The 14087-nt window shown below is 43.0% G+C and overlaps 1 protein-coding gene across 3 annotated transcripts in view; it reads left to right on the top strand.

Moving 5' to 3' along the window:
* Positions 1-14087, top strand: part of LOC115174488 (mitogen-activated protein kinase-binding protein 1) — a 45279-nt gene that overhangs the window by 4459 nt on the left and 26733 nt on the right. For all 3 annotated transcript variants that reach the window (XM_029733061.1, XM_029733060.1, XM_029733059.1), the window contains exons 2-5: positions 6650-6741; positions 8878-8940; positions 9077-9134; positions 9996-10166. In XM_029733061.1, coding sequence (XP_029588921.1) covers positions 6650-6741; positions 8878-8940; positions 9077-9134; positions 9996-10166 — 384 coding nt within the window. The remainder of the gene's footprint in view (positions 1-6649; positions 6742-8877; positions 8941-9076; positions 9135-9995; positions 10167-14087) is intronic.

Raw genomic sequence — 14087 nt, 5'->3', positions numbered from 1 at the left:
ACATCAACTGTTCAGAGGAGACTGCATGAATCTTGACTACTAAAACCACTACTAAAAGGACAACAATAATAATACGAGACTTCCTTGGGCCAAGAAACATGAGCAATGGACATTAGACCGGTGGAAATCTGTCCTTTGGTCTGATGAGTCCAAATTGGAGATTTTTGGTTCCAACCACCTTGTCTTTTCGAGACGGAGTAGGTGAACGGATGTTCTCCGCATGTGTGGTTCCCACCATGAAGCATGGAGGAGGAGGTGTGATGGTGTGATTTGCTGGTGACACTGTCAGTGTTTTATTTCGATTTCAAGGCACACTAAACCAGCATGGCTACCACAGCATTCTGCAGCAATACACCATCCCACCTGGTTTGCGCTTAGTTGGACTATCATTTGTTTTTCAACAGGACAATGACCCAGCACACCTCTAGGCTGTGTAAGAGCTATTTGATCAAGAAGGAGAGTGATGGAGTGCTGCATCAGATGACCTGGCCTCCACAATCACCCGACCTCAACCCAATTGAGATGGTTTGGGATGAGTTGGACTGCAGAGTGATTAAAAAGCAGCTGTTGTCCTTCAAGACTGTTGGAAAAGCATTCCAGGTGAAGCTGGTTGAGAGAATGCCAAGAGTATACAAAGCTGTCAAAGGCAAAGGGTGGCTACTTTGAAGAATCTAAAATATGAAATGCATTTGTTTACCACATGATGCCATGTGTTATTTCATAGTTATAGTTTGTCTTCACTATTTTTCTGCAATGTAGAAAATAGTAAAAATAATGCAAAACCCTTGAATGAGTAGGTGTATCCAAACTTTTGACTGGTACGGTATATACAGTGCATTCAGAAAGTATTCAGAACCCTTCACTTTTTCCACATTTTGTTACGTTAAAGCCTTATTCCAAAATTGACCCCCAAAAAATCCTCTCAATCTACACACAATACCCCATAATGACAAAGCAAAAACTGTTTTTTTTACATTTTTGCTAACTTATTTTAAAAAAAAATAACTTTGCACATTTACATCATTACAGCCTTGTGTCTTCTTGGGTATGACGCTACAAGCTTGGCACACCTGTATTTGGGGAGTTCCTCCCATTCTTCTGTGCAGATCCTCTCAAGCTCTGTCAGGTTGGATGGGGAGCATCGCTGTACAGCTATTTTCAGGTCTCTCCAGAGATGTTCGATCGGTTTCAAGTCCGGGCTCTGGCTGAGCCACTCAAGAACATTCAGAGACTTGTCTCGAAACCACTCCTGCGTTGTCTTGGCTGTGTGCTTAGGGTCATTGTCTTGTTGGAAGGTGAACCTTTGCCCCAGTCTGAGGTCCTGAGCGTTCTGGAGAAGGTTTTCATCAGGGATCTCTCTGTACTTTGCTCCGTTTATCTTTCCCTCGATCCTGACTAGTCTCCCAGTCTCTGCCGCTGACAAACATCCCCACAGCATGATGCTGCCGCCACCATGCTTCACCGTAGGGACGGTGCCAGGTTTCCTCCAGATGTGACGCATGGCATTCAGGCCAAAGAGTTTCATCTTGGTTTCATCAGACCAGAGAATCTTGTTTCTCATGGTCTGAGAGTCCTTTAGGTGCCTTTTGGCAAACTCCAAGCGGGCTGCCATGTGCATTTTAGTGAGGAGTGGCTTCCATCTCGCCACTCTACCATAAAGGCCTGATTGGTCAAGTGCTGCAGAGATGATTTTCCTTCTTGATAGGTTCTCCCATCTCCACAGAGGAAGTCTGGAGCTCTGTCAGAGTGAACATTGGATTCTTCCCTGACCAAGACCGTTCTATACCGATTGCTCAGTTTGGCCCGGCGGCCAGCTCTAGGAAGAGTTTTGGTGTTTCTAAACTTCTTCAATTTAGGAATGAGGGAAGCCACTGTGTTCTTGGGGACTTTCAATGCTGCAGAAATGTTTTGGTACCCTTCCTCAGATCTGTGCCTCGACACAATCCTGTCTTGGAGCTCTACGGACAATTCCTTCGACCTCATGGCTTGGTTTTTGCTCTGACATCCACTGTCAACTGGGGGACCTATTATAGACAGGTGTGTGTGCCTTTCCAAATCATTTCAAATCAATTGAATTGACCACAGGTGGACTCCAATCAAGTTGTAGAAACATCCCTAGGATGGTCAATGGAAACAGGATTCACCTGAGCTCAATTTTGAGTGTCATAGCAAAGGCTCTGAATACTTACGTAAATAAAGTATTTCTGTTTTTTATTTTTAATAAATTAGCAAAAAAATGTAAAACCTGTTTTCGCTTTGTCATTATGGGGTCTTGTGTGTAGATTGAGGGGAAAAAATTTAATGTTGAAAGAAACACCAGGGGGAGACTCGTCGAGTTCTGGTGACAGACATAGTCAAATGAAATGTTATTAGTCACATACACATGGTTAGCAGATGTTATTGTGAGTGTAGCGAAATGCTTGTGCTTCTATTTCTGACAATGCAGCAATATCAACAAGTCATCTAATGTCGTAAAGTTGACTATTCATTAATATGAAGACTGTTATATTATCAAATCAATTCTCTGTGTAATTATTCCATGATTTAAACTAATCACGGAATTGTAATTAACTTGATGTCGGGGCAACACAGGAAAATGTTGTTTAAAGAGTTACAATTTCCCGAATGTAACTCTCTTCAGATATTTTCAATATCTTATCGATTACAGTCACTTATTAATGTATTACCTCACCAGTCATATTCTGAATGTCGCGAACCCTTGCATAAATGATGAATCAGTGATATACAAATTGGCTTAGTAAATAAATAATTAACTCACTAAATAATAATCACACAGAATTACATAAACACACACAGGATAGGTAACACATTGGTTACTCACATGATACACTGAAAAGTCCCTAGTGGACTAAACCGATATCACGGCTTGGTTGACAAAGGAAATGGGTGGGGACAGATAAAGAGCGGAAGAACAGAATGGGCCCACTACAGTACATACATACAGTTGAATACGTTCATCGTAAATATGGATATTTAGCACCCTAACAACCACTCCTTTGGATTTTAGAAATGCAATGTACATATTTACGCTTGTTTGTTGTTGCTGTCTCTCCATTGAAAACACTCGATCAGTCAGAGAGTCTCTGGTTGTTTAAGTCTAGTCGCCATGTCCTTTGTAGCTCTGTTATATATGGATACGTCAGGCGTACTAATGGTCATTGCATAGGGAAATGTTCTTGAGATGGATCTTTCAGAGTACCATTGTTCTTAGTTGATCTGTTAGAATAGATGCTTCCGCAGTTGTCTGTATCCTCATCCTAGACTTACACACATTTCCAGCTGCAGACTGGTAAAGTGGTGTCTAGGATTTGCTCCTTCTGTAGCAATCTATTGGTCTCTCTTGTTGATTATTCAGGTCACAGCTAGAACCACTTCACACACCGGCAGCAACCCGGCATGTTTTGGTCTAAATGTACATTTCGCCAGAAGTTGGTTTTATACTGGAGTAGAGAAGAGGCTGACTGATCATAAGTTACTATGAAAAACTATTCTCATTTAGAAGACTAAAATCACATTGTCTTCCCAAAAGTATTCTTATACTTAATCATTTGGATGCAAACCCCATAATTGAGAAGTGTCTACAATCAAATGATAATGTGGTCACCAAATGAAACAAATTTGACGTGGTCATTCCTTGATTTCCCACTGACCATTCGAACTGTCCGGATTTACAGAGATACTGTTTCATCATTCAACCTTTTGATGTTAAAGTTTGGCCAAGTCTCTCTCTGTGTCCCAAAGTCACACATTCCAATCCTAATACTACAGACCCAGAAGCAGAGTATTTATGACCGTCATAAAACTGTGGAGAGAGAGAGCGAGACATAGGGGCACTTCAAGACACTAACAATTCCACAACAACTACCTCATACACACAAATCTAAGTAAAGGGATGGAATGAGAATATGTACATTATAAATATATGGATGAGCAATGACTGAGCGGCATAGGCAAGATACAATAGATGGTATAAAGTATATACATATGGGATGAGTAATGCAAGATATGTAAACGTCATTAATAAAGTGACTAGTGATCCATTTGTTTGTGGCCAATGATTTCAAGTCTGTATGTAGGTGTATGTGTTAGTGATGGCTGTTTAACAGTCTGATGGCCTTGAGATAGAAACAATTTTTCAGTGTCTCTGTCCCAGCTTTGATGCACCTGTACTGAACTTGCCTTCTGGATGGTAGTGGGGTGAACAGGCAGTGGCTTGGGTGGTTGTTGTCTTTGATTATCTTTTTGGCCTTCCTGTGACATCAGATGCTGTAGGTGTCCTGGAGGGCAGGTAGTTTGCCCCAGGTGATGCTTTGTGCAGACCGCACCACCCTCTGGAGATCCCTGCGGTTGTGGGCGGTGCAGTTGCCTTACCAGGCAATGATACAGCCCGACAAATGCTCTCAATTGTGCATCTGTAAAAGTTTGAGGGTTTTAGGTGACAAGCCAACAGGCGCTGTTGTGCCTTCTTTACCACACTGTCTGTGTGGGTGGACCATTTCAGCTTGTCCGTGATGTGTACGCCGAGGAACTTGAAACTTTCCAGCTTCTCCACTGCTGTCTCGTCGATGTGGAGAGGGGAGTGAGTCGTGATGGAGAATGCGGGCAATCTGGCAACGTGGTCAGACCAGGGTTGACGTTTACGCAGTATCAGCATCGACAAGTTGATAGCTCAGTTTGTACGGGCCCAACGACATTCAGGAATGAACGCTGGAAGAACAGCATGTACAGAATGTCCGCCTGCTTGAGGAAGTCAAGAAGCTGCGAGGAGAAACGCAGACCGAATCGCATCCAAATCTGTTTTTAATCAAGCTAACGGAGGATGACGACATTGAGACCTACAGTTGAAGTCGGAAGTTTACATACACTTAGTTGGAGTCATTAAAACTCGTTTTTCAACCACTCCACAAATTTCTTGTTAGCAAATTATAATTTCAGCAAGTCGGTTAGGACATCTACTTTGTGCATGACAGAAGTAATTTTTCCAACAATTGTTTACAGACAGATTATTTCACTTATAATTCACTGTATCACAATTCCAGTGGGTCAGAAGTTTACATGCACTAAGTTGACTGTGCCTTTAAACAGCTTGGAAAATTCCAGAAAATGGTGTCATGGCTTTAGAAGCTTCTGATAGGCTAATTGACATCATTTGAGTCAATTGGAGGTGTACCTGTGGATGTATTTCAAGGCCTACCTTCAAACTCAGTGCCTCTTTGCTTGACATCATGGGGAAATCAAAAGAATCAGCCAAGACCTCAGAAAAAAAATTGTAGACCTCCACAAGTCGTCTGGTTCATCCTTGGGAGCAATTTCCAAACGCCTGAAGGTACCATGTTCATCTGTACAAATAGTATGCAAGCATAAACACCATGGGACCACGCAGCCGTCATACCGCTGAGGAAGGAGATGCGTTCTGTCTCCTAGAGATGAACGTACTTTGGTGCGAAAAGTGCAAATCAATCCCAGAACAACAGCAAAGGACCTTGTGAAGATTGAAAAAAAATAAAAATAAAAGTTGTGGCAAAATGGCTTAAGGACAACAAAGTCAAGGTATTGGAGTGGCCATCACAAAGCCCTGACCTCAATCCTGTAGAAAATGTGTGGGCAGAGTTGAAAAAGTGTGTGCGAGCAAGGATGCCTACAAACCTGACTCAGTTACATCAGCTCTGTCAGGAGGAATGGGCCAAAATTCACCCAACTTATTGTGGGAAGCTTGTGGAAGGCTACCCTAAACGTTTGACCCAAGTTAAACAATTTGAAGGCAATGCTACCAAATACTAATTGAGTGCATGTAAACTTCTGACGCACTGGGAGTGTGATGAAAGAAATTAAAGCTGAAATCAATCATTCTCTCTACTGTTATTCTGACATTTCACATTCTTAAAATAAAGTGGTAATCCTAACTGACCTAAAACAGGGAATTTTTACTAGGGTTAAATATCAGGAATTGTGAAAAACTGAGTTTAAATGTATTTGGCTAAGGTGTATGTAAACTTCGGACTTCAACTGTAGAACAAGATGGAAGCCTGTAGGAACATTATGCTGAAGTACTGAAATTCCCACAGAAGAACGTTGTTTCTTAATGTTCTCTAAACTATTTCAGAACATCCCCAATGTCAAACCAAGTTGGTGAACGTTTCTAGAACATTACAAAAATTGAAATTAAATGTAAACATGTTTGAACTTTTAGAAAATGTTATGTTAAAGTAATGAAATACCAATAATTTTTGCCAAGATCCTTAAATGTGCTGAGAATCTTCCAAAGCCAAGTAACTATACTGCACCATTCCCAGAAAGTTGTTTGAAGGTTGTATGCAAAATAACCATAGGATAAGCGCGCTCTGTTATGTTATTTGCTAGCTGGGTGGTCCATCAGGGATAATCTTCCAGGGTTCATAAACAGACATGCAATACATAAGGGATAATCAACGAGGGGCAATGCGTTCTATGGAAAATAATGAACAACGTTGCATTATTTTCCAGAGAACGCATAGAGCCCCAAGTTGATTATCCCTTCTATAAAATCCTCTCAGATCTCCACTAATGCATAGTGATTGCGGGCTAGGGACTAGGGCAGGATTTGGGATTGGCTTGTTAAAACTCTAGAATTGTCTGTCTCCCTCTGTAGGTGACTTTGGAGAGGGTCCTGGGAATCACAGCCTCTGGCAACAGTGGTCTGGCCTGTGACCCCCACTCTGGTCTTGTGGCCTATCCTGCTGGGTGAGTCTAGGGGGAGAGAAAGAGAGGTGTGAGTGCGTGCATGCCATACCTGGGTTCAAATACTATTTCAAATGTCTCAATAATTTCACATACATTCGAATTAAGTATTCAGATATATTGTATTTGAAAAGACAAGTAGTGATGTATTTGAAAATACTCAAATACACTGCCATTAATTTAACTCAGGTATTTTTACTGAACAAAAATATAAATGCAACATGTACAGTTTTGGCCCCATGTTTCATGAGCTGAAATAAAAGATCCCAGAAATGTTCCATATGCACAAAAAGCTTATTTCGCTCAAATTTTGTGCACAAATTTGTTTACATCTCTGTTAGTGAGCATTTCTCCTTTGCCAAGATGATCCATCCACCTGACAGGTTGGCATATCAAGAAGCTAATTAAACAGCATGATCATTACACAGGTGCACCTTGTGCTGGGGACAATAAAATGACACTAAAATGTGCAGTTTTGTTACACAACACAATGCCACAGATGTCTCAAGTTTTGAGGGAGCGTGCAATTGGCATGCCGACTGCAGGACTGTCCACCAGAGCTGGACAGTCTGCACACACAACCCTGATTGGCGAATAGGATCATCTAGACTCTGCAAATAAAAGATCATTGGTCAGAATAATCAGAACAGATTGTGATGTCATGCTGTGGGCCAAAAACAGGCTGAAATTACAGGTTTTTTAAAAAGCTCTTACATCTAAAGGGCATTATAATAATTTTCACAACTTCAGTGTGTTATTTCAACCTCATCGTGTCAAAATATAATTACAAAATAATTCAAATCACTTTTTGGACTACACTGCCCCTTTTAAAGCTCATCAAGATTGCTCTGTACTACTCTACTCTCGTCCCGGGACTCATTCCCTACGTGGTGCTTTAACTGTGCTGTACACAGAGTTGCTGTTCCATTATGCAGACTGTGTAAGGTCCTTGTTCAACATTAGCAGTGCTGAATACGTCCAAGCTAAGATGGGATGGGGCTAGAGGGATGAACGAATGGAGTATTTAGTGGACGATCAGCATTTCTCAGAGTTGCTGCTGACTCTGTCTGCCTGTAAGCAGAAACAGTAAACAGAAGCAGAAATGCAGTAAGTAGGCCATGCTTCCTAAAAGCCTCTGTCATAACCTTATTAATCAGGCCAATGTCTGGAACAACAAGAGAATTAGGTCCTTGGACTAGCTCTGCGCCAAGGACTGTGTGTGTGTGTGTGTGTGTGTGTGTGTGTGTGTGTGTGTGTGTGTGTGTGTGTGTGTGTGTGTGTGTGTGGGGGCCATTGTTCATACCTTTTGCCAATCCTCCTCAGCTCCTCTATTTTAAACTCCTGGCACACTTAATAGGCCAGGGACGTGGTTCACACATAGCTGTTTCACATAGCTGCCAGGGTGTCCTGTCTTAATTAGCGGCCAGGGTGTCCTGTCATAATTTACACCCCCCACATTCTCTGTGACCAGGAAGTGATAGGCACACATTATGACAGGGACTCGGGTATCTGATTTGAATGGCAGGCAGGTAGAAGCTCATAGAGGTTCACACGATTATCAGGCGGGCTTAGAGATTCTGTTTAGGATCAGTGGAAGCTTTACAGTAGTAACACTGCTTTCCATATTATATATTCAGGATTAAGAGAAGCGTTGTTGCTGAACACAGAACAAACAGCCCTTCGAAAGCCTGTTAGGTAACTAACACCCCTGTTGGGTTGCTACTGTTACATACAGTGCCTTCAGAAAGTGTTCATACCCCTTGACTTGTTCCACATTTTGTTGTGTTGCAGCCTGAATAAAAAAAAATGTATGAAATAGATTTTTTCCCACATCTATCTTCTCACAATAGCCCATAATGACAAAGTGAAAACATATTTTTAGAAATGGTTGCAAATTTCTTGGAAAATGAAATACAGAAATATGTTATTTACATAAGTATTCACGGTGAATGCCATATTTCTCACTGCCTTTTTGGAAATGCAAATTGCCCTTATCATGTAATTATTATTCTGCAGCCACGTATTACTCAGCTGCCGACAAAGTGCATAAGACGATGGTCGACTTTAATGAGAGGATACAGTGTAATTACAGTAGTAATTCCTGATGTGTAACCCTGGTGTGTTTCCCCTGCTCTGTAGCTGTGTGGTGGTCCTGCTGAACCCCAAGAAGAACAGACAGCACCACATCCTGAATACATCCAGGTGAGACATTACTCACTCGCGCTACCGACCCCTAATCACCATTCTCCTCATGACCTGATCATCCTCTCCCCATCTCCTAAACACCCACTGATACATGTATGACTGTACCCACAGAATACTCCTCTCTTTTTAACAGGAAAACTATCACAGCTCTGTCCTTCTCTCCAGATGGCAAATACTTGGTCACAGGAGAGGTGAGTTTTCTTTCTTTGATTTTAGTCCTCAAAAGCTGGTTAGTGGGTTTGATTGAATATCTCCCTGTGTTGTAGTGCGGTTGTGCCGTAGGTGTGGTAACGTTCTAGCTCCAGATTAGCTCGTGTGGCTCGACGTTGATGTGACGCTTAGCCTAATCCCAGCTAGCCAATCAGAGCCAAAATAAATCCCTCTCACTGTAAATAGGTGATCACTTCAGAGTTGCCATAGCAGCAGGGGTCAAAGTACCAAGTACCATGCTCATAGGACTGCTGTTGGTTACACAAACACACACCCACCCCTCTCTGGGTAGAAGTTACCCTTAGGTAGAGATCTAGGATCAGTTTACCCTTCCCAATGCTAACCTTAACCATTAGGGTGGGGGAATATATTATTATTGGTTATTGAGGAAGGTATCTCAATTGAATCCTTCCTACATTTCCTTTTCTTTTGGGTCATGGTTAAAGACTAGAATATCACTGATAGACTCTGTCATTATATTGATTTGAGTCCCTTGCTATGGCAGCAGTGATGACTCTGTTACAGAAGCAGAACAATCAGTAGGATAAAAACTAGCGGTATAAATGTGGATATCTCTGAGAGGACGATCTGATAACACACAAACACACAGAGGAGCTGATCCACAGACAGTGTTTTTCATAGAGTCCCTGTATCCTCAGCCGACCATGTCCTGAACTCTGACCTGGGCACAGTCACATTCAAGTAACAACCTTTTGACCTTTTTGATAGTGTGTGAAATGGTTCGGACTGAGTGGATTGTGGCTGACACAGCATGTGTAATCTCACTGTGACTTTATCTCTGTCTCCTCTTCTCTTGTTCTCGCACTCCCTCCCCCTCCCAGTCGGGACACCTGCCTGCGGTGCGTGTTTGGGAGTTGTGTGAGTTTCGGCAGGTGGCAGAGCTGCAGGAACATAAGTATGGCGTATCCTGTGTGGCCTTCTCTCCCAACAGTAAATACATCGTCAGCGTGGGTTACCAGCATGACATGATGGTCCACGTCTGGGCATGGAAGGTACGCCAGCAGCCTCTGGCCAATAGGCATCTTACTTAAGTTGCCCAATGCACCTTTCTGTCAACAAATGAAATTCTCATCTGCCCTCTGTGACCTTTCTATGAGCAAATATTGTCTGCCCTTCTGCTATAGCCACTGCCCCAGAGACAGCAACATCAATATTATCTGCCCTTCTGCTATAGCCACTGCCCCAGAGACAGCAACATCAATATTATCTGCCCTTCTGATATAGCCACTGCTCCAGAGACAGCAACATCAATATTATCTGCCCTTCTGCTATAGCCACTGCCACAGAGACAGCAACATCCATATTATCTGCCCTTCTGCTATAGCCACTGCCCCAGAGACAGCAACATCCATATTATCTGCCCTTCTGCTATAGCCACTGCCCCAGAGACAGCAACATCCATATTATCTGCCCAGAGACAGCAACATCAATATTATCTGCCCTTCTGCTATAGCCACTGCTCCAGAGACAGCAACATCCATATTATCTGCCCAGAGACAGCAACATCAATATTATCTGCCCTTCTGCTATAGCCACTGCTCCAGAGACAACAACATCAATATTATCTGCCCTTCTGCTATAGCCACTGCCCCAGAGACAGCAACATCCATATTATCTGCCCAGAGACAGCAACATCAATATTATCTGCCCTTCTGCTATAGCCACTGCTCCAGAGACAACAACATCAATATTATCTGTCCTTCTGATATAGCCACTGCCCCAGAGACAGCAACATCAATATTATCTGCCCAGAGACGGCAACATCAATATTACCTGCCCTTCTGCTATAGCCACTGCCCCAGAGACAGCAACATCCATATTATCTGCCCAGAGACAGCAACATCAATATTACCTGCCCTTCTGCTATAGCCACTGCTCCAGAGACAGCAACATCCATATTATCTGCCCAGAGACAGCAACATCAATATTATCTGCCCTTCTGCTATAGCCACTGCTCCAGAGACAACAACATCAATATTATCTGTCCTTCTGATATAGCCACTGCCCCAGAGACAGCAACATCCATATTATCTGCCCAGAGACAGCAACATCAATATTATCTGCCCTTCTGCTATAGCCACTGCTCCAGAGACAACAACATCAATATTATCTGTCCTTCTGCTATAGCCACTGCCCCAGAGACAGCAACATCCATATTATCTGCCCAGAGACAGCAACATCAATATTATCTGCCCTTCTGCTATAGCCACTGCTCCAGAGACAACAACATCAATATTATCTGTCCTTCTGCTATAGCCACTGCTCCAGAGACAGCAACATCCATATTATCTGCCCTTCTGATATAGCCACTGCCCCAGAGACAGCAACATCAATATTATCTGCCCAGAGACAGCAACATCAATATTATCTGCCCTTCTGATATAGCCACTGCCCCAGAGACAGCAACATCAATATTATCTACCCAGAGACGGCAACATCAATATTACCTGCCCTTCTGCTATAGCCACTGCCCCAGAGACAACAACATCAATATTATCTGTCCTTCTGATATAGCCACTGCCCCAGAGACAGCAACATCCATATTATCTACCCAGAGACAGCAACATCAATATTATCTGCCCTTCTGCTATAGCCACTGCTCCAGAGACAGCAACATCCATATTATCTGTCCTTCTGATATAGCCACTGCCCCAGAGACAGCAACATCAATATTATCTGCCCAGAGACGGCAACATCAATATTACCTGCCCTTCTGCTATAGCCACTGCCCCAGAGACAACAACATCAATATTATCTACCCAGAGACAGCAACATCAATATTATCTGCCCTTCTGCTATAGCCACTGCTCCAGAGACAGCAACATCCATATTATCTGCCCTTCTGATATAGCCACTGCCCCAGAGACAGCAACATCAATATTATCTGCCCAGAGACAGCAACATCAATATTATCTGCCCTTCTGATATAGCCACTGCCCCAGAGACAGCAACATCAATATTATCTACCCAGAGACGGCAACATCAATATTACCTGCCCTTCTGCTATAGCCACTGCCCCAGAGACAACAACATCAATATTATCTGTCCTTCTGATATAGCCACTGCCCCAGAGACAGCAACATCCATATTATCTACCCAGAGACAGCAACATCAATATTATCTGCCCTTCTGCTATAGCCACTGCTCCAGAGACAGCAACATCCATATTATCTGTCCTTCTGATATAGCCACTGCCCCAGAGACAGCAACATCAATATTATCTGCCCAGAGACGGCAACATCAATATTACCTGCCCTTCTGCTATAGCCACTGCCCCAGAGACAACAACATCAATATTATCTACCCAGAGACAGCAACATCAATATTATCTGCCCTTCTGCTATAGCCACTGCTCCAGAGACAACAACATCAATATTATCTGTCCTTCTGATATAGCCACTGCCCCAGAGACAGCAACATCCATATTATCTGCCCAGAGACAGCAACATCAATATTATCTGCCCTTCTGCTATAGCCACTGCTCCAGAGACAACAACATCAATATTATCTGTCCTTCTGATATAGCCACTGCCCCAGAGACAGCAACATCAATATTATCTGCCCAGAGACGGCAACATCAATATTACCTGCCCTTCTGCTATAGCCACTGCCCCAGAGACAGCAACATCCATATTATCTGCCCAGAGACAGCAACATCAATATTACCTGCCCTTCTGCTATAGCCACTGCTCCAGAGACAGCAACATCCATATTATCTGCCCAGAGACAGCAACATCAATATTATCTGCCCTTCTGCTATAGCCACTGCTCCAGAGACAACAACATCAATATTATCTGTCCTTCTGATATAGCCACTGCCCCAGAGACAGCAACATCCATATTATCTGCCCAGAGACAGCAACATCAATATTATCTGCCCTTCTGCTATAGCCACTGCTCCAGAGACAACAACATCAATATTATCTGTCCTTCTGCTATAGCCACTGCTCCAGAGACAGCAACATCAATATTATCTGCCCTTCTGCTATAGCCACTGCTCCAGAGACAACAACATCAATATTATCTGTCCTTCTGCTATAGCCACTGCTCCAGAGACAGCAACATCCATATTATCTGCCCTTCTGATATAGCCACTGCCCCAGAGACAGCAACATCAATATTATCTGCCCAGAGACAGCAACATCAATATTATCTGCCCTTCTGATATAGCCACTGCCCCAGAGACAGCAACATCAATATTATCTACCCAGAGACGGCAACATCAATATTACCTGCCCTTCTGCTATAGCCACTGCCCCAGAGACAACAACATCAATATTATCTGTCCTTCTGATATAGCCACTGCCCCAGAGACAGCAACATCCATATTATCTACCCAGAGACAGCAACATCAATATTATCTGCCCTTCTGCTATAGCCACTGCTCCAGAGACAGCAACATCCATATTATCTGTCCTTCTGATATAGCCACTGCCCCAGAGACAGCAACATCAATATTATCTGCCCAGAGACGGCAACATCAATATTACCTGCCCTTCTGCTATAGCCACTGCCCCAGAGACAACAACATCAATATTATCTACCCAGAGACAGCAACATCAATATTATCTGCCCTTCTGCTATAGCCACTGCTCCAGAGACAACAACATCAATATTATCTGTCCTTCTGATATAGCCACTGCCCCAGAGACAGCAACATCCATATTATCTGCCCAGAGACAGCAACATCAATATTATCTGCCCTTCTGCTATAGCCACTGCTCCAGAGACAACAACATCAATATTATCTGTCCTTCTGCTATAGCCACTGCTCCAGAGACAGCAACATCCATATTATCTGCCCTTCTGCTATAGCCACTGCCCCAGAGACGGCAACATCAATATTATCTGCCCAGAGACAGCAACATCAATATTATCTGCCCTTCTGATATAGCCACTGCCCCAGAGACAGC

Source organism: Salmo trutta, chromosome 35, assembly GCF_901001165.1.
Source record: "Salmo trutta chromosome 35, fSalTru1.1, whole genome shotgun sequence".
In the NCBI taxonomy this organism is placed as follows: domain Eukaryota; kingdom Metazoa; phylum Chordata; class Actinopteri; order Salmoniformes; family Salmonidae; genus Salmo; species Salmo trutta.
This window is presented reverse-complemented; position numbering and strand designations above follow the sequence as displayed.